General features: G+C 41.0%; 1 protein-coding gene across 4 annotated transcripts; it reads right to left on the reverse strand.

Moving 5' to 3' along the window:
- Positions 1–1,704: 1,704 nt before the first annotated feature.
- Positions 1,705–27,925, reverse strand: anln (anillin, actin binding protein). 4 transcript variants are annotated; one of them, XM_060942810.1, is made up of 25 exons: positions 27,778–27,925; positions 20,843–20,993; positions 20,031–20,450; positions 19,460–19,797; positions 18,996–19,374; positions 18,617–18,816; positions 18,415–18,519; positions 16,627–16,723; positions 16,342–16,434; positions 16,031–16,239; positions 11,174–11,319; positions 10,941–11,082; positions 10,699–10,834; positions 10,430–10,618; positions 9,987–10,113; positions 9,846–9,894; positions 9,688–9,741; positions 7,385–7,417; positions 4,789–4,810; positions 4,585–4,697; positions 4,314–4,367; positions 3,962–4,048; positions 3,737–3,844; positions 3,473–3,645; positions 1,705–3,311 (listed from the first exon to the last, which is right to left on the reverse strand). In XM_060942810.1, the coding sequence occupies exons 1-25, from the start codon at positions 27,883–27,885 to the stop codon at positions 3,197–3,199; spliced, it is 3,648 nt and encodes a 1,215-aa protein (XP_060798793.1). In that variant the 5' UTR covers positions 27,886–27,925; the 3' UTR covers positions 1,705–3,196. The 4 variants fall into 4 exon arrangements, with proteins under 4 accessions (XP_060798793.1, XP_060798792.1, XP_060798795.1 ...); XM_060942809.1 differs by having other exon boundaries at positions 16,016–16,239; XM_060942812.1 differs by lacking the exon at positions 4,314–4,367.
- Positions 27,926–27,992: the final 67 nt, after the last annotated feature.

Raw genomic sequence — 27,992 nt, forward strand, 5'->3', positions numbered from 1 at the left:
GGCATCTTTTTCTTCTTTTTTCCATGTAGTCTTCTCATTTTCCATTTTTATTTGATCTTGTTACCATCAGGGCAAAAATAATAAGTGAGCTAATCGAAAAATTAAGTCCAGTACATAAATGTTCATAGTAGAAAAGTTCTTTAGTTTTCATTTAGATGTATAATATTGCTCCACTTCTAGTAAGACTTCAAAATGGACCATGTTGACCCTAATCATACAGCAGGGTTAAAATATATAATGCCCCTTACAACATCCGTCCATTATCCTGTACAGGGTTGCAGGCAAGCTGGAGCCTATCCCAGCTGACTACATGCGAGAGGTGGGGTACACCCTGGACAAGTCATCAGGTTATCGCAGGGCTGACACAGAGACAAACAACCATTCACACTCGCATTCACACCTACGGTCAATTTAGAGCCACCAATTAACCTAACCTGCATGTCTTTGGACTGTAGGGGAAACCGGAGCACCTGGAGGAAACCCATGGGGAGAACATGCAAACTCCACACAGAAAGGCCCTCATCGGTCGCTAGGCTCGAACCCAGGACCTTCCTGCTGTGAGGTGGCAGTGCTAACCACTACACCACCATGCCGCCGCCCCTTACAATTACAGAATGAAATTTTATAGCATGCAACAGTCAAACTATTTAATATACTGATCAAATATGTATTGCTTCCTCTAAGTGATTAATTTGTCAAACCCCAGGTTTTTAGTGACACTATCTGTGATTTGAGAAGAGTATATGCATTAGACAGAGTAGCAATCAATAACCAAGCCTACGTCTGACTGGAGTCTCATCACATTGCTGCTGTGGAGGACGGCCCCATACGGACAGTCGAAAGTCGCACTTGGGAGATGGCTCTGGACACTTACAGTAATGCTTTTATGGCGGAGGACTACAGTTAACTTGCTAACTGCAGTCCTAAAGTTGTCAGGAACAGTTTTGCCTTCAAGTTTCCATCAATGAACAGTCTATAACTTCCACAAAACAAGCTTCATGTTAAAACTAATGAATTTCCTGGTTGCACACAGGTGGATCCTTCTGGAACATTGTACATGTTCATAATTAGTGAAATATTGAAAATACAGCCTGGTTTGTTTGAACCACAGGAACATTTTTGTAATTCCCCCAAACCTGACAGAATATGCACGTAAAAAGCTTTGAATAATTACTTTAATTGGCCTGAGAAATTTACTCAAGCCAGTCATGGATTTGTTGCTTTGCCATCTCGGACACTTTACAATTTAATTTACATAACTACTTGGGTCACTCAAATATCAAAAACTCCAGATACTAGAACCTGTTTAGTGACTTGTTTACTGTTCTTGGTCATACCTTGTACACGAGGACACCAAATACCTGAGCCTGTTTCGCACGTTTGTTTATTGCTCATTATATATTTTTGTTCTGTATCTTTACACACAACTTCACCTGCCCTTCTGCTGCTTTTAAAACACCCAAATTTCCCTACCTGGGGATCAATAAAGTGTTACCTTAACTAATTACTCATCGCTGCAGCACAACTGTGGTTCTTGTATTGGAAAAAGATGGCTGCCTGTCGCTTGCTAATATGAACACGACACAGGCTTACTGCTAAACTGTACATCAGCAAGGTACTGAGTGAGATGCTCATATTTCAGTCACTGAGAACGTAACCTAAAATAATTAAATGTATAATTAAAAGTGATACCCATACACAAGATTGGTTAAAGCGGCTGGCTTTTATTAGAGTGCATATTTCTTGATACTACATTTGGAGTGTTTCAAACAGGGTGGGAAACCAATAAGCATACAAGTGCCTTAGTAAATGTATTCACTAGTCATAGTACATCACAACACCGTATTAAGGCTTTCTTTTTTTTTTTTAGCAGGAATCTGTGTGCATTTAAGCCAAATTAATAGAATAAAATGCTAGTATAAAAGTAAAAGCCATTGTCTTTTGCATCAATAAGAAAAACTACACTTGTCTAAATAGTCCACATGCACTCAGAAACTGGCAGGATATAGATCTTTTATCTTAAAAGATCTACTGCAAGATAAAACGGTTAAAGCAGCTATAGACATGAAGTGTGCATGGAGGGTTTTACTTTCAACAGCTCAGATTACAGTCTTGGCACCTCTGCATTATAAACCATCTCAAAGTTAAGTGATGATTCAATAAAACAGGGAGAAAACCCAGTTCCGACGTCCATCATCAGTTTTGTACACCAGCCGAATTCAAAATGTTTAGAAATGAAATGTTTATAAAGTACTTAGACATTGTTCACCCCGCAAGAAAATACATAAAACTAAAATAAAAATTTCCCTGAATAAAAGTGAACCAAGCAACCCTCCTGATCATTGAAAGTGTTCTTAATATTTACAAATATATTAAAGTAACATCGCACCATAAAACATCCAAGATGCAAGCATGAAATTGTATTATTTAAATTGTATTAATAAAATCCAAGCGCTGTAGTTCAATATATTGTGTGCAGCAAACACTCAGGGTTTAATATTAAACAAACACTGTCCTGTGTGTTATGATTATATGCAGGACGGCTTAAAATAACACTGAAAACGCTTGTGTGGTTTAAGCTACTGGGTACACATTATTCCACTATAACTGAAGCAGTTACTAATTCCATATTTTATTACAGAATATATACTGGCAGTCAGACAAAATCTGGTTCAAATATAAAGACTGAATCAGAAATTTTACAAATCTAAATGCAGCAAGTGCATTTTATGAAGAAAACTCTTCAATATATAGTATAGAGCTTTAAACTGCAGTAACCCTGCCAACTCAAACTAAACCCCGCTTCCTGTACTCAAGTGAAAACCTACAGTGTGACACTGATTTCATTAACAAACACATGGCTTCCCCCCCCATATTGTAAAGCCATTTGTAATTCAATACACTGTTCAGGTTTACGTTAAGCTGTACAGTTATCGTTTAGCTGTTCTAAACATCAGCACCTGCCCTTTACAAACAATTTAAGGTGAATTATTCTCTCCTACGAAATCTTTAAAATGTTGAGTATTGCGTTATTGAATTTTAATCTCCCATGTCCATGACTTTAGTCAAATATACAATTCCTCAACTTTATATTCCACTGTAAACATTTCGTAACTGATATTGTATTGCACTTCTCGGCAAACAGTTTGACATGTCACGTAGACTTCGGACCTGTGAGGTTTTGTCTCTGTCAGGGTCACATTGGCCTGTAACACGAGTCTGGCTGCCACATGCGCAGGTCCACCAGGATTTGATTGAGCTTCCGCATCCACAGATTTCTCTCTTCTTTAGTGTCGGCACTAAGCCAGTTCCTGTATTAAAAAAGAGGACATAAATTACTGGTACATTCCAGAACGGAGATTAATTTATGTATACACACACTTCTATACTTCTCTGTTCACACATTTGCTGGAATATTACTAAATATTCAGAGTTACAGATCCTACTGAGCATGTATGAAGTAGGGTCTTACTTTGTGACACACATCGTGTTCTTGCACTGGCTGACCAGAGTTTCTTTGTCATCATCCCTTTGTGGTCTCACTGTAATCAGTTCAAAGGTGTTGGGCCGGGCACAGAACTCGCGGTTAGCAGGCTCCACTTTACGACTCGTACAGCTTGCCAAATTGATACGACCGATAGGATTCTGCACAAGACAGGTCATGTATTTCATAATTTTATCTTTCTGATTTGTCAGACATATAGCACTGATGAAAGTCGCATTCATTTGGATCTACCTTGCGTTTTTCATCATCAGGATAAGTCCAGTAGGAGATGCAGTACCCGGAGAGGACACACCATCTCCTGTGCCAGGCTCCAAAGCCACTGACGTCCTCGAACATGGTCTGTGAATTGCGACAGATGTATTGTTACAAATGCTGTTACCATGTCAAAGCAAAAAATGTATATTCTAAAAAGATTAGTCTTTTGTGATCCAGATGCAAGGGATATAGAACACTAACCAAAAAGCCTCTTTCCTGCACATGAGAGTCAACCTCACAGTGCACCTTGAGGTAAATATGGCCCTCCAAAGGACAGAGAAAGGGCACCTAGATGTTTGGAAGTGAAGATGGGAGTTTAGAAATCTTGCATAACAGTTTCTCAATTGATCATAATGCATTTAAAATAAATAAATAAATCATGGAAGAGACATCGTTTGCACCAAACAGCCGCTGCGAGGGTAAAGTAGTGATGATACACAAGTGACTTGTTAGTAAAACACCGTAAAGCAGTTGCAAAGCAAGATATGATTACGTCAAACAGCCCACAAGCAGCCAAGCCGTGCGTTACTGAACGTGGAACAAATATAAAAACCTTATTCTGAAACATGTCACTGAGAAGCCTGCTCTCACACCCTTCATATTTGATCTAGAGAGAGAGAAATGACTCTGTATAAACAAGCTGATCTCTACAAGCAGCACTATGCCATGCTAGTATTATGAAGACCTTTTTGCTTTGCTTGAGGGAACGTGCAAATTAAGTGCAGACAAGAACTCTAAGCCCAATAAATTTTTATTCAAAAAAAGTACCATGCCAAAACCCTATCCCCCACAACAATAAAACAAAAGCACACCATGAAGTTTACCTTTTCCAGGGGAAATTTGTGTTTTCCAATAGCAGCCAAGGTTAACTTGTGTGAACCAACAAGAGCAAAGTTGCTGGTACGCACTGAATTCGGACCCCCAGGGCTTGCCACTACTACAAACACAAACAAACCATTATCCAAGCTGCCCATACAAACCGTAATAAATTAAGCAAAAATAAAATGTTACTTTTATTGAATACTCACCAGGTGTTTGGAGATTGCTTTTCTGTTATAGAGGAGGGCCCCCAAAAAAAAATAAAAATAAAAAAATCACTACTATTACAGAACTAAATATTCAACAGACTACTCAAAGCTTTTAGTAAATTTGAATTTAAAATGTGGTGAATGTAAAGATTTACACTTTTTTGAAAAAAAAAAATTCTTTACACGTGTCCCATCAAGCTTTTTGTTTAAAAACAAACAAAAAAAACCCCACCCTTACATGAAAGTCAGGTCTGTCTGATAAATTTGATTAAATTAAGCTTTAAAAGATCCACCTGCCTATCTGATTCACTAACAATCTGCTACCACATCAGCCACTTTCACTTTTTCATTAAACAGTCATCTATACCAACATGGTCAATTCAACTTTGCAGCCTGAAAACTCCTTGGTAAGAATTCCTCTCAGCACATTTGTGAACATGTTTTAAGGAGAAACTCTTAGTTAGGAACCTTCAGTGCCTATAGAGGCTTTGCACCATCACATGACCCCATCGCAACGGTAACTATGCCGCCATGACAGCAGGCACGCTTGTCAGTGTTATTGATCAGCATGGGAAGGTTTTGCTGCATTTTTGGATGTACAAATCATTTTGAACAAAACAAAAAGATGGGGGAAAAAAATCTAAGTTACCAAAAGTAATTCATCGGGGGAAAAAACCTGAGAGATTTCTAAAGATAGAAAAGAAAAACTGAGGGTGGGGTGGGGAGACAGAACAACCCCCATTAGGCAGGACTCTGTCAGATATATGAGTGATTCCACGCTTATGGGTACTGAAATGGGGACATGAACTTATTCACCTAAAACCATTTCTTTTTTTTACCATCAGGTCACAAAACATGTAATCTTTAATGAATGATATGTTAAAAGATAACTTTAATTTTCTGAGATGTAATAAAAACATTTATATGCCAAAGTCAAGCCTACGAGTTCCAAAATGATGTCTGTTACATTACTTCTGTTACGATTGTCCATCTCGCGTCTGTTACAAATTAATTACAATCTAGCTATATACCATGTTAATCTTATTGAAAGAATGTGTATGTTTATTCTACTACACATGTTTATTAATTATATTTGCTAAAACATCACCTTCCTATGTTTCAAAAAGTAATTCTACATTGTTAAAATTGAGAATCTATATGTCCACAACACTTCTGTTATGTTCTGACTTTGGCATATAAATATGTTTTTATTACATCTCAGAAAATTAGTTATCTTTTAACATATCAATCATTAAAGATTACATGTTTTGTGACCTGATGGTAAAAAAAAGAAATGGTTTTAGGTGAATTTTTAAAAATAAGTTCATGTCCCCATTTCAGTACCCATAAGCGTGGAATCACTCATATATAAAAAAAAAAAAGCCCACCCTCACCCACCCTATGGTATGCTCACTCCATTTCCACCAAGGTAAGATTTCAATAAATAAATAACTGCGGGCGGCATGGTGCTGTAGTGGTTAGCGCTGTCGCCTCACAGCAAGAAGGTCCAGGTTCAAGCTCCGTGCCCAGCGAGGGCCTTTCTGTGCGGAGTTTGCATGTTCTCCCCGTGTCCGCGTGGGTTTCCTCCGGGTGCTCCGGTTTCCCCCACAGTCCAAAGACATGCAGGTTAGGTCAACTGGTGACTCTAAATCGACCGTAGGTGTGAATGTGAATGGTTGTCTGTGTCTATGTGTCAGCCCTGTGATGACCTGGCGACTTGTCCAGGGTGTACCCCGCCTTTCGCCCATAGTCAGCTGGGATAGGCTCCAGCTTGCCTGCGAACCTGTAGAACAAGATAAAGCGGCTAGATATAACGAGATGAGATACAACTGCAGCAAGGTGCTCATTCTTATACAGTGAACATAAGCAACACAGCAGCTTGGCACGGTCTAATCTTCACCAAGACTTGAAGTGCGTTTACATTCAGGGATCCTTTGGAGTACGTTGTGCACACGCTTGGGACCCAGTCATTATGGGAAACACCTGATGCTGATTTAAGCGCAATCAGCATGCTGTTTTCACAGAGACTTTATGAAGTATTCAGTCAGGTATGCGGCGGTAGACGGATCCAAGTGCAGGAAGAGAGTGTATTCACAAGGGTGATATTGACAAAACCAAAGTTATAAACATGGCTACAAACAAACATGACAGTGATACTTTGCAAAGCCTCTGTGTCCTTACATGCATGTGCTGATTGCACTCAAATCAGCATCAGGTGTTTCCCATAATGACTGGGTCCCAAGTGCACACACAACTCGCTCCGAAAGAGCCCAGAATGTAAACACACTTTAAATCTCGGTGAAGATTAGACTGTGCCGAGCTGCTGTGTTGCTCATGTTCACTTCACTGTACAAGAATGAGCACCTTGCTGCAGCTGTGATATTTATTTTTGGAATTCTTACCTTCACGTAAATGAAATGAGCACACCATAGGGTTTTTGACCTCTCCGGTTGACGCCGAGTCCTGCCGAATGGCTCCCCCCCATTTTTCTCTCTCTACGTTTAGAAATCTCTCTAGTTTTCTGAGATTCTGACCCCAGAATGTTGCGCATTTCATGACGATGCATAAGCAATTAAGAAACTAAGACTTTACTTACAGTGATTGCAAGGAATCTCTTGGGAGTTATTGCCTAATGGAAGAAAACAATATCTCTTTGGTCAAATAAAACTCAAGTACTTACAACAAATGGACAAAATTTTACACCTTTTTAAATTAAAAGGGGGGGGGGGGCAGGCAAATACAACCCCAGTTCCAAAAAAGTTAGGATGCTATGTACAATGAAAATAAAACTATGATTTGCTATGATTTGAAAAATCATGGAAACCCTATATTTAATTGAAAATGAAACATTATGTATCAAATGTTGAAACAGAAATTTCCTTTATAAAAATAATAAGCGCTCATTTTGAATTTAATGCCAGCAACACTGAAGGACAGAGAGACAGTCTCTCAGAAGTAAAGATGGCGAGGGGGTCACCACTCTAAAGGATTGTGTGGGCAAATAGTGCAACAATTTAAAGTGCATATCCTGGACCAATTTTGTTTTTTATATGAAAGAATGTACCTTTACACACTCATCCAGAAGGGTAATTTCGCACAAGGCCATCTGTCTACAGCAGAAAAAAATAAAATACAACGCATCTGGAAAAATCCCAAGGGAGTCTGGAGCCAGATTCGTGACGTTACCTGCGGAAGCACCAGCAGGCTGCACGAGCTTTGCACGGTTTCAGTGCACAGCCTGTGTAGACCAAGCGCTCCCATTTCTCTCTCATTGTCTGGTCTTTTGGGAAACGATGAGTACTAATCCCATCAAGATCGGTGTTGCTACACCCTCCTACAATACATCTGTTAACCATTTTAATAATTATATGATAACGTTGAAGAAATTTGCAGAAAACCACCAGGTCGTTTTCTCATAAACAAACCAGCGCTGACGTAGGATTCAGAAGGAGGCGTCCCGCACGCGACGTCACGAAAATCAACGTTTGCCGGGAAATCCAAATGCCAAGTTTTTTCAGAGGCGGACCAATTCGCCTCAAATGGCTTGATTTCAACTGGATTTTTCTGGTGTTGCACAAGGTAAAAAAAAAAAATTGCACAAAAAAATGTGAGAGATATTTGACCAAAGTTTAATATAAAATAGGAGAATTACATTGATCTTGCTCCTGAATTTACCCATGATATGCACTTTAAGAATAACATTCTGCAATGTAAAATTGTAAAGAATTTATATCATCACATCTAAAAAGTAGTACACATCATGAAAAAGAAAAAATTCAGAGAATCCCGAGAAATCTCTGTATGCAAGGGACAAGGCCAAAAACCAACAGTGGATGCCCACGATCTTCAGGCCCTCAGACGACACTACGTTAAAAACAGACACCATTCTGTTGCGGAAATCACACGAGCTCAGGAAGACTTCAGAAAACTATCGCCTGTGAACACAGTATATCACTGTATCCACAAATGCAAGTCAAAATCATATATAAACAATATTCAGAAACACCAATTTTTGAAATTGTGGATGCCACATCGTCCAGCTTATCAGCAGCACACAGTTCAAAAGCCAGCATCTGTGATGGTATAAGGTGCACATCTGGGAAGGGCACCATTCATGCTGAATATGAAATATTATCCCTCCCTCTCTCTCTCTCACTCACACACACACTTTGGAGCAATATGCTGCCACCCAGACATCTATTTCAGGGAAGGCCTTGCTTATTTCAGCAAGACAATGCTGTAATACTGCATTCAGCATATATTATAACTGCATGGCAAGTGTGTCCAGGTGCTCAACTGGCTTTCCTCCAGTCGAGACCTGTCTCCCATTGAAGACATCTGGCACATTATGAAATGGAAAATATGACAAAAGGAGACCCCAAACTCCTCTACAATTTCAGTTGCTCATCAGGCAAGAGTGGGACAACATTTCATTTTCAAAACTATAGCACCTGGTCTGCTCAGTTCCCAAATGTGTTGTTAAAAGTAGAGGTAACATTGGTAAACATGCCCCGTTCCAACTTGTTTTTTTTTTTTAAATGTTGTTGGCATCAAATTCAAAAATGAGCACATTTCAAAAAATTAAATCTCTCATTTTCAACCTGTGGTATGTTGTCTTTTACCATTTCAGTCAAATAGTTTCCATAATTTGCAAAATCACATTCAGTTTTTGTTTATGTTTTACACAGTGTCCCAACTTTTTTGGAATTGGTCATGTACAAAAAAAACCCTGCTCATTCTTATGAAGTCTAATTTAAAAAAAAAAAATCAGATCAAAACAGTCTCATTACGCTTATAGCAACTATAGTTGCTATAAGCGTATATAGTAACTTCTCAAAACCCTACCTTTTCATTTGTGCCAAGTAGTAAAAAACAAAACTACACAACAGAACTTTGTACCTTGGACTTGGCGGGCTTCTTTCTTTTATCAACAACCAGCTCACGTTTCAGAACCTGAGAAAACAGAATATGTCGCACTGAAAAATATTTGAACTATGCATGTTTAAAAACCGGGGGGGGGAATTATAGAAAGAGACAAAAAAAAAAATTTTACTTACAAGATAGTAGACCTCAATATTAATTTCAAAGTCACTGGACACATCAGACCTGAAATTTGAAAAGAATAAAATTAAAAATGAACGTAATAGAAGCTGGCATTAATAAATATCCACACTGGTGACGGCACAATTTACACTCACAAAGTGAACTTGGTGGAAAAGGTCAAGGCATCCCCACTGAGTGCATTGTTGGTGCTGGCCAGAGGAGTAGCAACCATGTTTTGAGCTCCAGCACGGATCACCACAAAGAAGTAATGGCTTCCAGCTTCTTTATTTAAAAGAAAAAGTTCCAGCATAACCACTGAACAGTGATAAAGTACATATTGGGGTATAATATGTAGCTTTTGATAATCTCTTATGATACTTGATATTTTCAAATGTAACAGTAAAAAAAATTTCACTGTCTAATCGGCTATTTCTGTGACTTTAATAGAGTCAGTATAAAGTACTGACCATATCTACAATACTTTCAGAAAGGTGCATTTTGGCATTGTTTATTACAATATCAATACTACAATCACCACAACTTAATTTTGACATCTAATCTTTTACCATAGAAGCTTTACAGAAAAAAAACAATGTACCAGGCTTATTAGCGGTAGAACAGACAAAGTCAGCCTTAAGAGGTAATCGAAGGTCTTGCAGTGTGATGGAGCCTTTGGTGGCAGACACGCCCATGTCATCCTGAGCTTTGGAAGAGCTCTTCTTCTGAACTGCTGGTCCCTCTGCCTTCAGCCGATCCAGCTCAGCTTTCAGAGCCACCCTCCTCTCAGCTAGAAAAACAACACACCATTACTTCTAATACAAAAAAACAGACAACCATCGAGACACCTGCCTGTCACTGGTCACTCACTGGCTATAAGCAGCAGCCGCTCAGCTTCAGCCTCAACCTGAGAGCCCTTTCCATGCTCCTCATCTGTGCAGCAGTTCAATGCCTGACTGGCTTGATGGATCACTGTCTGCTGCATGTTCATCTCATTGGTCAAAATCTGAAAACAAAAACCAGATCTTTCTCCATGAAACTAAAAACACACAAATACATATTTTTCCAAACCAAAAAAAAAAAAAAAAAAAATCACTGCTCCTTTGAATCACCTGCATCTTTTGTTTAATGTTAATGTGACTGGTATTTTGGGTCTCTTCCATTCTTTGTGACACATCTTCCTTCCTCACAATCACCTGTTTCACCTGAGGTCTCTCAGTCTCTTTCACTCTGGTTGATCTGTATGCATCGATACTGAAATACAGAGGTACCCATTAAATACATATGACGACGTTTGATTAATTATTTAACTTCATATTTAAAAGTCACAGCACTGTACAATTACCTGTAGGGAAGTTTCTGTTCTTCTAGGGTCTCAATGCTGTCAGAAGAGGCAGCATGAAGCATTCGTGTTCTTTGGAATTTTGTGGGCCTAGATACACCCTCAGGAGTCCCATTTTTCTCAATAAATGAGCTGGCTGGGGTTGAAGTCTGTTACACCACAAGAAAAATGTATGTGGTATGGAAATAAATGTGTACAATATTTTGGTGGTAATTATATAGTTTGTGGTCCACAAGGCTTCTGAAGCAGGGGTGTAGGACACTGAATGGCCACAGCACTGCAGAGTTCATTTAAGGCCCGGTCCCACAATACCGCTAACTATAAATAAAATCAGTCCCCTGTAGTTTATGTGGTTAGTGGTCACACTACAGTACCTTGAAAAAGTATTCATACCCCTTGAACTTGTTCACATTTTTCCACCTTACAACCACGAACTTGTGTTTTATTGAGATTGTATGTGATAGACCAACACAGAGTAGCACATAATTGTGAAGTGAAACGAAACTGATAAATGGTCTTCAAAATTTTAAACAAATAAAAATCTGAAAAATGTGGTGTGCATTAGTATTCAGCCCCCTGTAGTCTGATACCTCTAAATACAATCCAGTGCAATCAATTGCCTTCAGAAGTCATCTAATTAGTAAATAGAGTCCTACTGTGTGTAATTTACTCTCAGCATAAATACACTTGTTCTGTGAAGGCCTCAGTGGTTTGTTAGAGAACACTGAAGAACAAACAGCATCATGAAGACCAAAGAACTCACCAGACAGGTCAGGGATAAAGTTCTGGAGAAGTTTAAAGCAGGGTTAGGTTATAAAAAAAAATATCCCAAGCTCTGAACATCTCAAGAAGCACTGTTCAATCCATCATTCAAAAATGGAAAAAGTATGGCACAACTGCAAACCTACCAAGACATGGCCGTCCACCTAAACCAGGGGTGGGCAATTATTTTTTCCATGGGGCCACATGAGAAACAGAAAATTTTGTGGAGGGCCGGACCAAAAGGCTGAACTAAATTCTGCATAATATTAATTGTATTTCTTTATATAAAGCAGTAAATAACATTGTTTTTACAAGCTGCCAAGACTGGTAAGAGTATGGAAAAAAACGAGGTTGCCTTCCAAAAAAAAAAAAAAAAAGTGTCATTTATTCAATCAAATTTCCTAAAACAATGGTTAATAAAATGTGAACGTTTGTACCATTTTTTTCAGTCACATTCACCCCAAAACACAAAGACATCACAGTATTGTCTTTCTACTCCAAATATCAAGCAAGATACATCATATTATAATAATGATGCCCACATTTGTAGTCTAATCACCTCATGTGACCTGCTTGCAACAACGTCAATTCGGTGTAGGTATCAGATCTACAGATCGGCTCGGGCTCCGGCGCCTGCTGGTGACATCACACTATGTGACTGGCTGGACCGTTTGAAGGATGACATACAAGTTTGTGGTTGGTCTGGACAAATTATGGAAGTAGTTAGTTATCGCAGGATTAGGTTTCGTGGGATTTCATGTCATTCATGTCGCGTGCATTGCGCTTTTGTTGAACACAACTTCAAAATAAAAGCAATGCACATTCAGTCCATGCATGAGGTAAAATTAGAAAAGACGTTTATTTTGTAATTTCTAATTAACCTTACGCAGGCCGGTCAGAATGAACCAAAAGGGCCGGATGCAGCCCGCGGGCCGTAAAATGCCCAGGTCTGACCTAAACTGAGAGCGAGCAAGGAGAGCACTGGTCAGAGAAGCAGCCAAGAGGCCCATGATCACTCTGGAGGAGCTGCAGAAATCCACAGCTCAGGTGGGAGAATCTGTGCACAGGACAACTAAGTCGTACACTCCACAAATCTGGCCTTTTCGGAAGAGTGGCAAGAAGAAAGCCATTGTTGAAAGACAGGCATAAGAAGCCATGTAGGGGACACAGCAAACATGTGGAAGAAGGTGCTTTGGTCAGATGAGACCAAAGTTGAACTTTTTGGCCTAAACGCAAAGCGCTATGTGTGGCGGAAAACTAACACTGCTCATCACCCTGCACACACCATCCCCACTGTGAAACATGGTGGTGGCAGCATCATGCTATGGGGATGCTTTTCTTCAGCAGGGACAGGGAAGCTGGTCAGAGTTGATGGGAAGATGGATGGAGCTAAATACAGGGCAATCCTGGAAGAAAACCTGTTGGAGGCTGCAAAAGGCTCGAGACTGGGAAGGAGATTCACCTTCCAGCAAGACAATGACCCTAAACATACAGCCAGAGCTACAATGGAATGGTTTAGATCAAAGAATATTCATGTGTTAGAATGGCCCAGTCAAAGTCCAGACCTAAATCCCATCGAGCATCCGTGGCAAGACTTGAAAATTGCTGTTCACAGACGCTTTCCATCCAATCTGGCTGAGCTTGAGCTATTTTGCAAAGAAGAATGGGCAAAAATTTCAGTGTCTAGATGTGCAAAGCTGGTAGAGACATACCACAAAAGACTTGCAGCTGTAATTGCAGCAAAAGGTGGCTCTACAAAGTATTGACGCAGGGGGGCTGAATACTAATGCACACCACATTTTTCAGATTTTTGTTTGTTTAAAATTTTGAAGACCATTTATCATTTTTGTTTCACTTCACAATTATGTGCTACTCTGTGTTGGTCTATCACATAAAATCTCAATAAAAAACTTTTAAGTTCATGGTTGTAAGGTGGAAAAATTTGAAAAAGTTCAAGGGGTATGAATACTTTTCAAGGCACTGTAGACCGAAAACGATACCTATAACCCAGGCCTGGGTTTATCGATATCGTAGAGATTGCTTCTGGAGTGATTTTTCCAGGCCTGAACCTGAGCCGATAAAACATCTGACCAATCAGGTAATTGTTTACATGTGACGTTGTCTGAGCATGCATTATTTTCCCCCAGGCATCTTTGTACATTCTTGTTGCATCATGAAGGTCATGGAATATGGATTCACGGGATTTTATTAAAAAATAAAAAGGTCAGAAATGTTTTCTTTGTCGTCTATTTAGTTCATTTTATTTCCTCAATAATTTTTCTTGATTGACAAATCGGTCTGGGCTCTTATGGGTTAATCAGTAGCCTGCATGCTCATGTACATGTTCCATTTACAGTCAAACATTTTGATGGACTCCAGGCTCAATTTTGATTCATCAAAAATCTGCGTAGTAGTACAGTCTGAAGATGCTCTTGCACATTCGGTGTCAATTGAACAAAAATTATGGGAGGATATAGGTTTAATAAGTTTTACAATTTTTGAAGTGAGTGATGGATTGATAAGTTTAGATGTGTTCAATATTTTATCATCATCTTCAGACACAAGTGTAGATGATGTTTCTTTACCTGCGCCAGACTGGAACTAAATTCAGGTATCGGTATAGTCATAGTTCTAGGTGTTGTTGGACCGGGCTCTTAAACACACTTGATTGAACTACCCAGACTTCCTACGGGCTGATTTTAGTGCTTCAGAAAAGCAGAATACAAATCTGATAACAGATGTAGTCATCCCAATGCCCAGGGTCAGACGGCAGAAAGACATGCTGCGACCTGAGATCGGTCGGGTGGTGACCGACTGTAGGTGGACGCAGGCGTTTTGCATTAAATCCTTCGTTGTGGTCAGACATATTGTAAGACGCAGACTTTTTCAGCTGAATCTTGTCACGAGCCAGCCGGGAACATCGATGTCCTGATGTGATCTTTCACCCCTTTCCCCGAGCTGCAGCCAGCACACCAGTCTCTAATCAGCTCATCCACAACTCTATATTGTACCGCTCGGATATTAAATTCGGCGAGAGATCGTCTTCGCCTCAGGATATGTTTTTTCGCCCACCCCCCCGGGTTTTGTATTCTATTATTTTGTTACTTTGCTGTGCGCTGTGGAGTATTTTGCTCTTCTGTGGATATTTTATTGGGACCGTGATACCCCTTTTCCACCAAATCAGTTCCAGGGCTGGTTCGGGGCCAGCGCTTAGTTTGGAACCGGGTTTTCTGTTTCCACTGAAAGAACTGGCTCTGGGCCAGAAAAACCGGTTCCAGGGTAGTGCCAGCTCTTTGCTGGGCCAGAAGAAAGAACCGCTTACGCCAGCAGGTGGGCGGAGTTGTTAAGACCAACAACAATAGCAAGACCGCGAGTGGACGCCATTTTTAAATAAGCGATGAGATATCACGGATGCAGTAAAGCAGCAGTCAGTCATCCATTATTGTTGTTGCTTCTTCTTCGTGTTGTTGCTTCGATGTTCGCGCCAAGGTTTATGCAAACGCAGCGACGTAACTGACGTATACAGTGACGTAATGACGTGGCTCCCCTTAGCACCCTGAGCTATGGAAAAGCAAACTGGGTTCTCAACTGGTTTGCAAGTTGAACGAGTTGTGAACCAGCACTGGCCCTGAACCAGCCCTGGAACTGATTTGGTGGAAAAGGGGTATGAGCGCGTTGTTTTCCTGACACGGAAGCGCTGTGAACTTTTAAACTTCTGAACTGTGTTATTTGAACTGAGAGCTCTTTCCCGTTTCTGGACTCAATCATGCTTTTTTCAACCCGCGATTGGTTGCTCAAGCATTGCATGACCGCCTGTCTCTATGTGCGTCAACCTGATATTTGCACAGATTAGAAGCGAATCGCAGCTGAAATGCGAACAGATCAAGATCCACTTGCGTCAACCTGCCCCTACAACACACTGCCATTATCTGCGTCCTGTGTCGACGCAAGACCAGTCTTACACGTACCTGCAATTTTGTCATCGCAGGTAGACACAAATAGGTGAAAACTAGTTGCAGCCAGCCGTCTGACCTGGGCACAAGTTTGACACTTCAGATCTAAACATAAATAAATGACACTAACCTCTGCAAGACTCACCATGACTTTCCTCTCGGGGCTCTTGGCCACAGCGGCCACAGTCTCTGCCAGCGGGGTGAGGAGAGACATGGAGGAGATGTTTAGTGCATCTTCCTCTTCATCATGCTCATCATTCTCCTCCAAAACATCTTCAAATAGATCGTTAATGACCTCGGAGTTAATGGAGCCATCTACATTCATCTCAGTCTCTCGTATCTCCTCCTCTGTTTCTACAAAGTCAAGAGAAGCTGTTTAAGGACATTCACAAAATACACAATTATGATTTGAGCAAACGACATGCAACATGGAAAGCTGTCATCTTGAAATCTTGCCTTTTTCTCTTTCCTCGTCCGTTTCCGCATTTTCGAGAGAAAACTCAACCTTCTTCATCGGGCTTGACGGGACAGGTTTTATATTTGATTTTTCTGATGAAGCAAAGAATCTGGTTAGAAGACTAGGAGCAGTCATCCATCAAATCATTGTGCGTAGGCCATTTAACAAGTAGGAAACTTGAATTTTTACTTAATGAAGAAATGCACGGAACCAACAACATTGGACTAGTCAATCAACATTGTTGTGCTGCATTATATTATTTCCCTCAAAACATTTCATTTTACCTTTTTCACCGAATTTCGTTTCTGGAATATACAGGAGTGGTGCTGAAGGCTCATCGTTAAGCACTGGGTCAGACTTTTTATTAGGATCGTCCACCTTCTGAGGATGATAAAGAATTCTTTCATTTAAAAAAACTTTTCACTTTGCATTGGGATACTATTTGAGATTTGCTTAAAGGACATGGGACATGAAACATAAATGCACGCTATATCAGTTTCTTTCCATTAAAAATATGAAATAATTGCATCAACAAATACAAAATTATCTATTAAATTCAGCAAAATTGTTATATTCGTGATGATTATATGGCATTTCTGCTCGAGCTCCGATATGCATATTTTACAACCGGAAGAGCCGCTGTCACGTGATCATACGTCATAAAAACTTTCGGGCACAGCACAAGCGGGTAGATGAATATGGAGAAGTGTGAATCGTGATGATGACGAATGCGACAAAATAGTTTTTGTGTCTTGGATGACAAGAAAATTGTTTCGTTTTTAGAGTGTTTAACGTACATTGAACATCATGGTGTATTGCGACCTCCCAGTCAGTCAGACGCGCTGTCGCTCCTGTTAGCAATGTAGCTAGGCTCAGCATGGCCAATGGTATTTTTTGGGGCTGTAGTTAGATGCGACCAAACTCTTCCACGTTTTTCCTGTTTACATAGGTTTATATGACCAGTGACATGAAACAAGTTCAGTTACACAAATTGAAACGTAGCGATTTTCTATGCTATGGAAAGTCCGCACTATAATGACAGGCATACTAACACCTTCTGCGTGCTTCAACAGCACATTGATACCTTCACTCGGAGTTGTACCATTATTTTTTAGACAGGGCGGCCGCGGACGGACCAGGCTGGCCGTGCCCGACGAGGAGCGCTCTCGGCCGGCTTGGGAGGCAGACGGCAGCCTCTCCTGGAAGTGTGGTTTTACTATGGGCCTCATGCGGTAAGGATTAGTATTATAATGTTGGGTGTATCAATTACTGATTATCATAATTCTGACTCGTTTCGCCATTTTGAATGTTTTCATCTCGGACTCTGGAAGCATTGTATCTCAATCAATCTCGAAAATTATCAGCAAAAAAAAAAAAAGCTAGCTTGCAACGGACTTTAGCTAGATCTATGATGAACTTTCAATGTATGATACAAAAATAATTCTTCTTTCAACAGATCATTAGCCTTTGAGCAGAATTGTTTTTAACTTACCAGGAAGTGTTATCGAGCCGACCGCTTTCAGTTTCATGGGGACTGAATGAACTCTCACTCTCAGAATCATATGACCCGTCAGAGTAAAGACAAGATCTATGTTCATGTGAATTTCCAGCTATCGGTTCGAATCAATAGGGTCTAACTTCACATCTCTGTGAAACATCGGGAACGTCACTGTCAATGGTGTCCATTTCGGTAACCTGTTTACATTAGATACCCAAGCGCTGGCTCCTTGAAAAGTTTTTGTGACGTCACGGGTCACGTGACCGCTTAGCTAATTAACGAATCATTGTTTTACGCTGATGTATAAAAAAATTGAATAATGTGATGATTTTCACATTTTTGACGCCCTGCAGTGATTTAGATGGCATTTCTTATGTCCTTTATACATAATTATACCCAGAAAAAAATCCATGTCCCATGTCCTTTAAGCCATCAGCTGAAATAATCTGCAGAGATCCCTGTTTAAGGTGATTTGTCAAACATTTTATACATTTCTCTTGCTCTCCAAATACACACCAATTCAGTTCACTCTACATTTATGCAGTCATTTTAAGTAAATAAATGCAGTGGCAACCTTAGATTCTGGGTTATTTGTGTCCTCTGCGAGATCCTCTCTGCTTTTCGATATCTTGCCATTCTGAAATCGACTGCGAACCTGTGCCAATTCTGCCTCACGTTCCTAAGAAAAAAACCCCCAAAACAAACACTACTTTGTCAGATAAAAACTGAACTCTAGCCACTTCACGCAATATGGGGGTGTGGAAGAAGAAAGTCACCATTTTCTGCTTCTGGGTGAGGAGGGCAGTGCTGGAAGCTCCCTGCGTGACAGCAAGCCTCTCCTGAAGCAGTCTCGATTTGTGAGCGGATGATGGTGTAACAGCAGGTGTACGAGCCAGACCCACGCCGTTAAGAGGAGAACCCTGATTACGTTCTTGGCACCTTTCCCCAAAACGCTCCAAAAATGACTTCACACCCCCTAGGGATAAAGCAATGGCTTGGATTAAAAACTGAAAAAACAAACAAAACTTGTACATAAAACAAACTCGCACAGATTTAAGTTACCTTGGTGGAATCGTGCAAAAATGCATTTTAGTAGAGAACAAAGATGCATTTAAAGCAAAAGGTTAAGAAAACCATTTTAAACGAGTTCCTCACCAGCAGATCCAATTGGGCCACTTTTCTGTAGGGGTGTTGTATCCTTGGTCAGCCTCTCCGCAGCCTGTGAGAGCACTACACTGGAGGAAGGGTTGGTAGGAACGTTGGCTTTTGCAGGACTTGCATTAACCACTTTTCCTGGCCCAAGTTCTTTGCATGGGGCCTGAGTCTTCAGAGGGCTTTGGGAACACTGGGTAGCCTGAGGAGAAGATGGGACTCTTCCAGATTGGAGTGGAGTGGAGTGGTGACTAGAGAAGCTTTTCAAGGGGCTGGATGCAGGGGACAGGTGTCCTTTGGCCAGTTTTGGCTCAGGCACCTCAGTCTTCTGAGGGCTTGGAGGAATCACTCTGGATGATCTGACTGGAGAATAAACTGGCAGCTAGAACAAACCAAACATGAAGTGTGATTAACATTTGAATTTAAAATCAAATTCTTTCTAGGAGAATATGTTTTGTGCATCCCACCTGCTGAGTGCTGTGGACAGGCTTGCTAGCAACTGGCTGGACAGACTTAGCTTGTTGTGCAGCAGCAGCAACAGGCTTGACATTGGCACCCATTCCCACACGTGCTGGAGAAGGAACACAAGCTGCACTAGGCTGCCCTTTTGCATTGTTGCTGGAAGTAGATGGATGCCCAAGATCATCTTCCCAGGAACTGATTGTTGCAGCAAGGTCTGCCAGTCTGCCCTTCCTGCCTGATGGTTTCTCTGACGTGATGGCTGGAGCTGGATTAGTAGCAATCTCCAGCCTCTGGGATTTAACAGGGGACAGGGCTGCACTGTTGGGAACTGGCTCAAAACTACCTGTAAATACAGTTCAATATGAATGAACAAAATGTTATTTACTACCATCACATAGTTGTCACAGTGAAGCCACTTCATGAAGAATTTTTAAAAAAATAAAATAAGATTCCCACTGACATTTTAATTAATTCACCACAAGACATAAGGGTTCATTTAGTAGTAATCTGATAATCAAATCCCTGGGTGATAGCCACATCAGAACTTAAGAGGTCAAATATGTAACTCAAGCTTACCCTCCGAGTCCCAGTACTGCCTCTGTTCTGCCAGTCTCTGCAGGCGAGACTTCATGCTGCTGGCAGCTGGAATGGGAGCAGGAGTGTCTTTGAGAACTTCACCGCTTTCCTCAATCACAGAACGCTTCATCACCTTATCTGTGAAGCCTGTTATTGTCTGTGAAGGACAAGCCTCCATTTTCTCAGTGACTTGAGGCGGGTGTGCAAGCCCTGTGCCCGAGTCTGAGCTAGAATGGACAGCTCGTCTCTCCACTGTGGCTAAGTGGATACTGCTTGATGCAATGGGGGGCTTCTTGTCTGTTACAGGCTCTGAAGCCGTGACCTGAAGAGCAACAGGCTCCTTGTTCTCTTCCCCACTGAAACGAGCATTCTCCTCTGAGCAGCGACGCTTAGAAGGAGAGGGTTTGGAAGAAGGAAGTACTGTAATACAAAACAAAAGTGATTTATTTTTTTTTTAAATTAAGACAACTTTAAAAATCTGAAACAACAGCAGTCACTCTCCTAACGAAACAAACTTTAGCCAAAATTAAACTATGGGAATTGCACATCAAATAAACCCGCCTGATCAGGATTAGGGCTGCAATAACGAATCCTATTTTAATTGTGGCTTTTTCCATTAAGAGAACATAACTTGACAAATAATAGTGTGCTTGAGCTAGTGAATGGATCGATGTACTGAGTCTAGTGCATTTAAAACAAAGCTCTGCATTCACATATTTTTGACCTGTCAATGGATATTTTCACAATGAAATTATTTTGCAGCCACATTCAAGTTAATCTAAACCTTAAAACTAATTTGAACAAGACGGCACCTTTTTCAGCCGGTGGCTGACTGACGACGCTGTTCGTCTCTGTAAGTGGCTCTCTTGACCGCTTGGTCATTTGTCGGTTGGCTGCTGTGGGCCTCTCCGCCATCTTCTTCTGAAGATTCTCCCTGCGAGCTCGTGTGCGCTCCAACAGTTTCTGAGTAAAACAACAAAACACACAGTTTTGTCATGAAACTCTGCAGGAGACTGTGGCATGTTGACAGAACAAGATAGAATAAAATAAAATACTAGAAATGTCTAATTGTCCACCAGGGTGGAAATTTGTCTTTGATCACCAAAACAAGAACAAAGCCAAACTGTTTGTAAAATAAACTCCTAGACAAGGTTACATTACACACTAAGTAAATATGAAAATGTAAATTAAAAATTTTTTTTTTTTGAATGAAAAGTAAAAAATGTTCACACCAATGTCTGTGGCTTCAATCTCAGTTATTTTAAGAGTTAGGAATACTGATATTGGGCTGCACGGCGGTGTAGGAATTAGCACCGTCACCTCACAGCAAGAAGGTTCTGGGTTTGAGTGGCCGACGGGGGCCTTTCTGTATGGAGTTTGCATGTTCTCCTCATGCCTGTGTGGAGCACCTGGAGGAAACCCAATTTCCCCCACAGTGCAGTTAGGTTAACATGGAGCAGCCATGGGCTGAAGTGCCCTTGAGCAAGGTACCTAACCCCCAACTGCTCCCCAGGCACTGTAGTATAGCTGCCCACTGCTCCGAGTATGTGCATGCGTGTGTTCACTGCTTCAGATGGGTTAAATGCAGAGGACGAATTTCACTGTACTTGAGTGTGCATGGGACAAATAAAGGCTGCTTCTTCTTCTTGATGGTACTTAGGATGAAGGAATTCCTAGTTGCCTGGAGTTCAGACTAGAGGCTCAAACTAGCTGAAGGTTTGACAGGGTAGGAACAATCTGCCAGGATACTCCTCACTTTCTTCCTCATCCTTTCTGCGAAAAGTTGAGAAGGGCTTTGCCAAATATTTTGCTTGCTGTTGACACCATTCAAGAATAAACTCCAAGTCTACAATTGAGGTGGTCAAACCAGGCAGGAGGGTGAAGAGTTAAAACGCCCAACAATAGTTTTGGACATTAGGTTCCAAGATCTGCTCACACCAAGGGCGCTGAGTTTAAGACAATAGGGTTACTACAAGCATCTTTTGAAAAATCCACTCTTCAGGTGACCTTTTCTGAGAGTCCAGAACTGTACCAAGATATTTAGTTTCCACAGTTTTAACAAGTCAGCCATGAAGTGAAACTGGCAGTTTTCAGATCTTGTTTTGTGCAAATAATTGCTCCTTCTGTTTTTGGCAACATCAGCAACTTTACCTGAACAGTCTTTTCTGTCGGAGGCCAAATCATGAGCATACAGCGCTCAGCGTAAATTAGTACACCCCCTTTGAAAAGTAAAATTTTAAACAATATCTCAAATGAACACAAAATTTCCAAAATGTTGACAAGACAAAAGTTTAATATAACATCTGTTTAACTTATAACGTGAACGTAAGGTTAATAATATAACTTCGATTACACTTTTTTCAGTTTTACTCAAATTAGGGTGGTACAAAAATGAGTACACCCCACAACAAAAACTACTACATCTAGTACTTTGTATGGCCTCCATGATTTTTAATGACAGCACCAAGTCTTCTAGGCATGGAATGAACAAGTTGGTGACATTTTGCAACATCAATCTTTTTCCATTCTTCAACAATGACCTCTTTTAGTGACTGGATGGAGCATAACTTATAACTTACCTGTTATAAGTTAAACAGATGTTATATTAAAAACTTTGTCTTGTCAACATTTTGGAAATTGTGTTCATTGAGATATTGTTTAAAATGTTACTTTTCAAAAGGGGTGGACTCATTTACGCTGAGCACTATACTTAAACTAAAATTTACACGATCATAATTTCATTGGTAAAAAGAGAATAGCACAGGGGAAAGTACACAGCCTCAAGGGCAGCCTGTGCTCACAATGAACACATCTCGCACACTCCCTCTGTGGGCAGCAGATAAAGTCTCTGGTCCAGAGAATTAACCACGAGTTGATGTTGAGATCAATGACGCTTTTCAGGAGAATGTGTCTCCAGGGAATTAAAATCTGAGCTAAAATCCACAAATAAAACACTTGTTTTATTTGTGGATGCACAAGACAGTTTGTGACCATATTAAGCACAAAACCGTCTGTACCTCGGTCACTCTTGTATGCAAACTGAAGTGGCTCGAGCATGGTGGCCACAGTGGAGGTCAGATGACTGGCCAGAACTCGCTCCATGGTTTTACACAACATGGAGGTTATTGCGATGGGCTGAAAATCATTGACTTAAAAAAAAAAAAAGCCCAACAAAACTGAATAAAGAAGAATTATTTGTAAGACTGGACAAGTAATTTTTGTTAATATGCATTTCAATACAAAATTTGAATTATCCTTTGATTAATTAATAAAGGACATGTATCCAGAGGTCTCTATAACAGCTGATAAAGTTGTCATCTTTCAACTAACCGGTAAGCTAACTTGAGCACAATGTTAATTTAAGCCTGCCGTCTGAAAAAAAAAAAAAATTAGCGCATTCTTTAAACGAATTTGAAAATAGCAGTTTCAGTTCCCTCTTGACACCCACCGTGTGCCACATTTGACTAACTGTTCAGCACAAAGCAGTTTCAGTTTTATATTTAAAAAGGAATATTTTTCTTATATGTTTAATTTTCTGTGCTATTAAATATCAGGGCGGCACGGTGGTGTAGTGGTTAGCACTGTCGCCTCACAGCAAGAAGGTCCTGGGTTCGAGCCCCATGGCCGGCGAGGGCCTTTCTGTGCGGAGCTTGCATGTTCTCCCCATGTCCGCGTGGGTTTCCTCCGGGTGCTCCGGTTTCCCCCACAGTCCAAAGACATGCAGGTTAGGTTAACTGGTGACTCTAAATTGAGCGTAGGTGTGAATGTGAGTGTGAATGGTTGTCTGTGTCTATGTGTCAGCCCTGTGATGACCTGGCGACTTGTCCAGGGTGTACCCCGCCTTTCGCCCGTAGTCAGTTGGGATAGGCTCCAGCTTGCCTGCGACCCTGTAGAAGGATAAAGCGGCTAGAGATAATGAGATGAGATTAAATATCAGATTACAGATCAAAGAATGAGGCCAATATGAAGTACAGGGTTAGTCAAAATTATGTTAACACTAATGGATTATTTTTCTCCTGCAGATAGACGTATACCATGGGTGACAGATTAAATGGTACTGTTGCTCACTGGTTTCTGTGTGTTGAACACGAAGGCGCACAGGTTGAGACTGTCCTGTAAATCATCTTGCACATACCGGTATGATGTACGTTTTGTGAATAAATGGTTTCTACCATTTAAGTGTTAATTTTGACTAACCCTGTAATGCAAGTATTGTCCTCCTCACAGTATTATGCAAGTCATTTTAATGATCTGTACTGATCCGTGGTTCTCAAAGTGTGGTCCTGTGACCCACAGCAGGCCGTGAGGCATAACCAAGGCGTGTAATTTTTATTTTGTTGTTGAAAATCAATAACTACCCACCATTACCAGTGTTGTTATAGTTGAGGTCTTACTGTCACCAATGTTTTACTGGTGAACAGTTTTCAGTTGAATCCAATCCTCATTACCTCAAAAACAAGTAGACTGATAATGTAAACTTGAATAAAATGATTTTTTTTAATTAAAACTAAGAATTAAAAAAAATTCTGTGAGCAGAAAATTCAAGAATGAACACTGTGGGGTGGTTTAAAAAAAAAAAAGGGTCTGGGGATCCCCAGGGGTCCATTACTTCTTTTTTTGGGGGTTACACTGGTGGAAATCACAAGGTCACATTATCAAACTTATTATATTTAGGGGGGCGGCACGGTGGTGTAGTGGTTAGCGCTGTCGCCTCACAGCAAGAAGGTCCTGGGTTCGAGCCCCGGGGCCGGCGAGGGCCTTTCTGTGTGGAGTTTGCATGTTCTCCCCGTGTCTGCGTGGGTTTCCTCCGGGTGCTCCGGTTTCCCCCACAGTCCAAAGACATGCAGGTTAGGTTGACTGGTGACTCTAAATTGACCGTAGGTGTGAATGTGAGTGTGAATGGTTGTCTGTGTCTATGTGTCAGCCCTGTGATGACCTGGCGACTTGTCCAGGGTGTACCCCGCCTTTCGCCCGTAGTCAGCTGGGATAGGCTCCAGCTTGCCTGCGACCCTGTAGAAGGATAAAGCGGCTAGAGATAATGAGATGAGATTATATTTAGGGTTCCAAGCACCAAAGTCACCTCTGACCTAATGCGTTTTAACAGGAATAGGAAGTTCTAACCCGCCTCTCCCCACAAAAAAAATTTAATTTAAAGATAATTTAAAAAAAAATTAAAGATGATCATGAATTAATTCATTATTAATATGAAAAATGATTTCATATCAAATAATTCAATAAATAATATTCATCTCATCTCATTATCTCTAGCCGCTTTATCCTTCTACAGGGTCGCAGGCAAGCTGGAGCCTATCCCAGCTGACTACGGGCGAAAGGCGGGGTACACCCTGGACAAGTCGCCAGGTCATCACAGGGCTGACACATAGACACAGACAACCATTCACACTCACACCTACAGTCAATTTAGAGTCACCAGTTAACCTAACCTGCATGTCTTTGGACTGTGGGGGAAACCGGAGCACCCGGAGGAAACCCACGCGGACACGGGGAGAACATGCAAACTCCGCACAGAAAGGCCCTCGCCGACACCGGGGCTCGAACCCAGGACCTTCTTGCTGTGAGGCGACAGCGCTAACCACTACACCACCGTGCCGCCCTCAATAAATAATATTTCATATATAAATTAAAAGATAATCGTCATGAAGTAAATCTATACTGTGAGGATCTGTGGAATTTATTTTATAGTTTAAGTTGGGACATGATAATCTTCATGATTTGTGGCTTCCATCTTGGTCCACCAGCCATGATTAGGATTTCCTGTTGCAGTTCGGGGTTGTTCCCAGAAGTCAGGACAACTGGCTTTTTTTGTTTGTTTGTTTCTCCCTCCTTCCCTTCCTTCACCCCCTTTGGAATTCCAAGGCTTCTGATTGACGACTCAATTTCAAATTGTTTAGCTCCAGTTATTGCCCACAACAAAAATTGGCTCCATGGCCTAAGAATGTAAACAATCACGACAGATTACAAGGAAATATGATTCCTGAATGTTTCACACCAAAACCCCTAAAAGAAACTTAACTCTCTTACACAAGGCAGTTAATTAGGCTCATGAGTATCTTTACAAAAAAATGACAAAATTAATTTTTAGGATTCACATCACAGCTTTGTTTTTCCAGTGGAAAACAAAGAAAATAATGCAAGTTTCAAATTACCAGTGTCTTGCGATTACTCAACTTATAAACTTGACCTTGGTATCATTTTAAAGGGTTTTTCAAGCTTTTTGTTTGTTTTACCATGTTGAAAATTTCCCACATGCCTAGTCCCTGACTATAAAAAGTTTGAGAAACACTGTTCTCTGGCTCCAGTGCATAGGCACAATATTACTGGACACATTAAATAATGAGCATGGAGTTTGAGTAGGAAATTAATCTGTACTGAAGGAGTGCTGGGAATTATTTTAACAGATAAATGGGTATTTAACAGGGGTGGCACGGTGGTGTACTGGTTCCTGGTTCGAACCCAGCGGCCGGCGAGGGCCTTTCGGTGCGGAGTTTGCACGTTCTCCCCGTGTCTGTTTCCTCCGGGTGCTCCGGTTTCGTCCAAAGACTCTAAATTGACCGTAGGTGTGAATGCGAGTGTGAATGGTTGTCTGTGTCTACGTGTCAGCCCTACGACAACCTGGTGACTTGTCCAGGGTGTACCCTGCCTCTCATCCATAGAAGAAGAAACCTTTATTTTGTCACAAGCACAGTGAAATTCATCCTCTGCATTTAACCCATCTGAAGCAGTGAACACATGCGCACACATCCAAAGCAGTGGGCAGCCACACACAGCGCCCAGGGAGCAGTCAGGGGTTCGGTACCTTGCTCAAGGGTACCGCACGTCAACGTATTTGGATTGTGGAGGAAACCCATGCAGACACGGGGAGAACATGCACACAGAAAGACCCTCGCTGGCTGCTGGGTTCGAACCCGGAACCTTCTTGCTGTGAGGCAACCGTGCTAACCACTACACCACCATGCCGCCCGGGGTCAGCTGGGATAGGCTCCAGCTTGCTTGCGACCCTGTAGGACAGGATAAGCGGTTACAGATAATGGATGGATAAACATTTCTCCTTTTGATTGACATGGAGCCATTTTTCCCATTAACATTCTTCACTTCTGAAACATGCACACTGCTTTATACCTGCCAACAGTGAATGCCATGCATGCTGTTAAGAAGGCCATCAAAGATATGAGCAACAACCCAGCATGATCTCAGACTCCTGCAGCCTGAGTGGAAATTTCAGTTAGTGACAGTCAGTCCCAAAAAATGCTGTCACGTGACACCATTCAACCATTTCATTGGTGGGAAAAGGACACAATCCAGGTCACACCCTGCTCAGTTAGCTAGTTTTAAACGCATCTTTTTTCTGATTTATTTTTTCCCCAAAGAAAATATATTTTTTAGTATTCAAAATAAATAACTGCAAACCTTCAGAACAAACTCTGACAACCAACCAACCACACCTTAACATGATAGTGAACTAGCTAAACAAATTTAAGCTGACTTTATTTCTAGCTAGTTATTAGCTAAAAATATTTGCATTAACTACCAACTTATTCTAATCTCTTTTTTTTGTGAGAAAAATACCTCCAGATGTAGGCTATTTCACCTTTAAATGAAGATGCAACTGAAATCATGAATTAATCAGCTAGCAGCATTAGCAAGTAGTTTTAGCTACAGTCTGTCAGGGAAATAAATGCTAGAACTATGAAATTAAAACACATAAATATTAACAGAAAGACTTTACCTCAGTGAAAGGATCCATTCCAGAACAATTTAACGCTAAACCCGTTTTCCTCTCCGGATAGAGCAGCCGAAACCACAACTTTCTAAATCTTCCTCTGCACGCGCACATACACACTAGAGCTACTGTTCAAATTTTGAATTTCACCGCTGCTCTCACTGCGCATGCGCTAACGGTCATGGTCGTCACTGCTGCTCGGCTCGATTCTCATTCACAGA

The sequence above is a fragment of the Neoarius graeffei genome, chromosome 16 (assembly GCF_027579695.1).
Source record: "Neoarius graeffei isolate fNeoGra1 chromosome 16, fNeoGra1.pri, whole genome shotgun sequence".
In the NCBI taxonomy this organism is placed as follows: domain Eukaryota; kingdom Metazoa; phylum Chordata; class Actinopteri; order Siluriformes; family Ariidae; genus Neoarius; species Neoarius graeffei.

Excerpts from the sequence above, each read along its gene's own strand:
- anln (XM_060942809.1), bottom strand. The coding sequence starts at position 27,885 with ATGTGCGCGTGCAGAGGAAGATTTAGAAAGTTGTGGTTTCGGCTGCTC. Across the intron at positions 11,083-11,173 it reads GAACAGAAACTTCCCTACAG|TATCGATGCATACAGATCAA; the intron begins GTAATTGTACAG and ends TCTGTATTTCAG. Across the intron at positions 4,049-4,313 it reads GTGACATGTTTCAGAATAAG|GTGCCCTTTCTCTGTCCTTT; the intron begins GTTTTTATATTT and ends CCAAACATCTAG.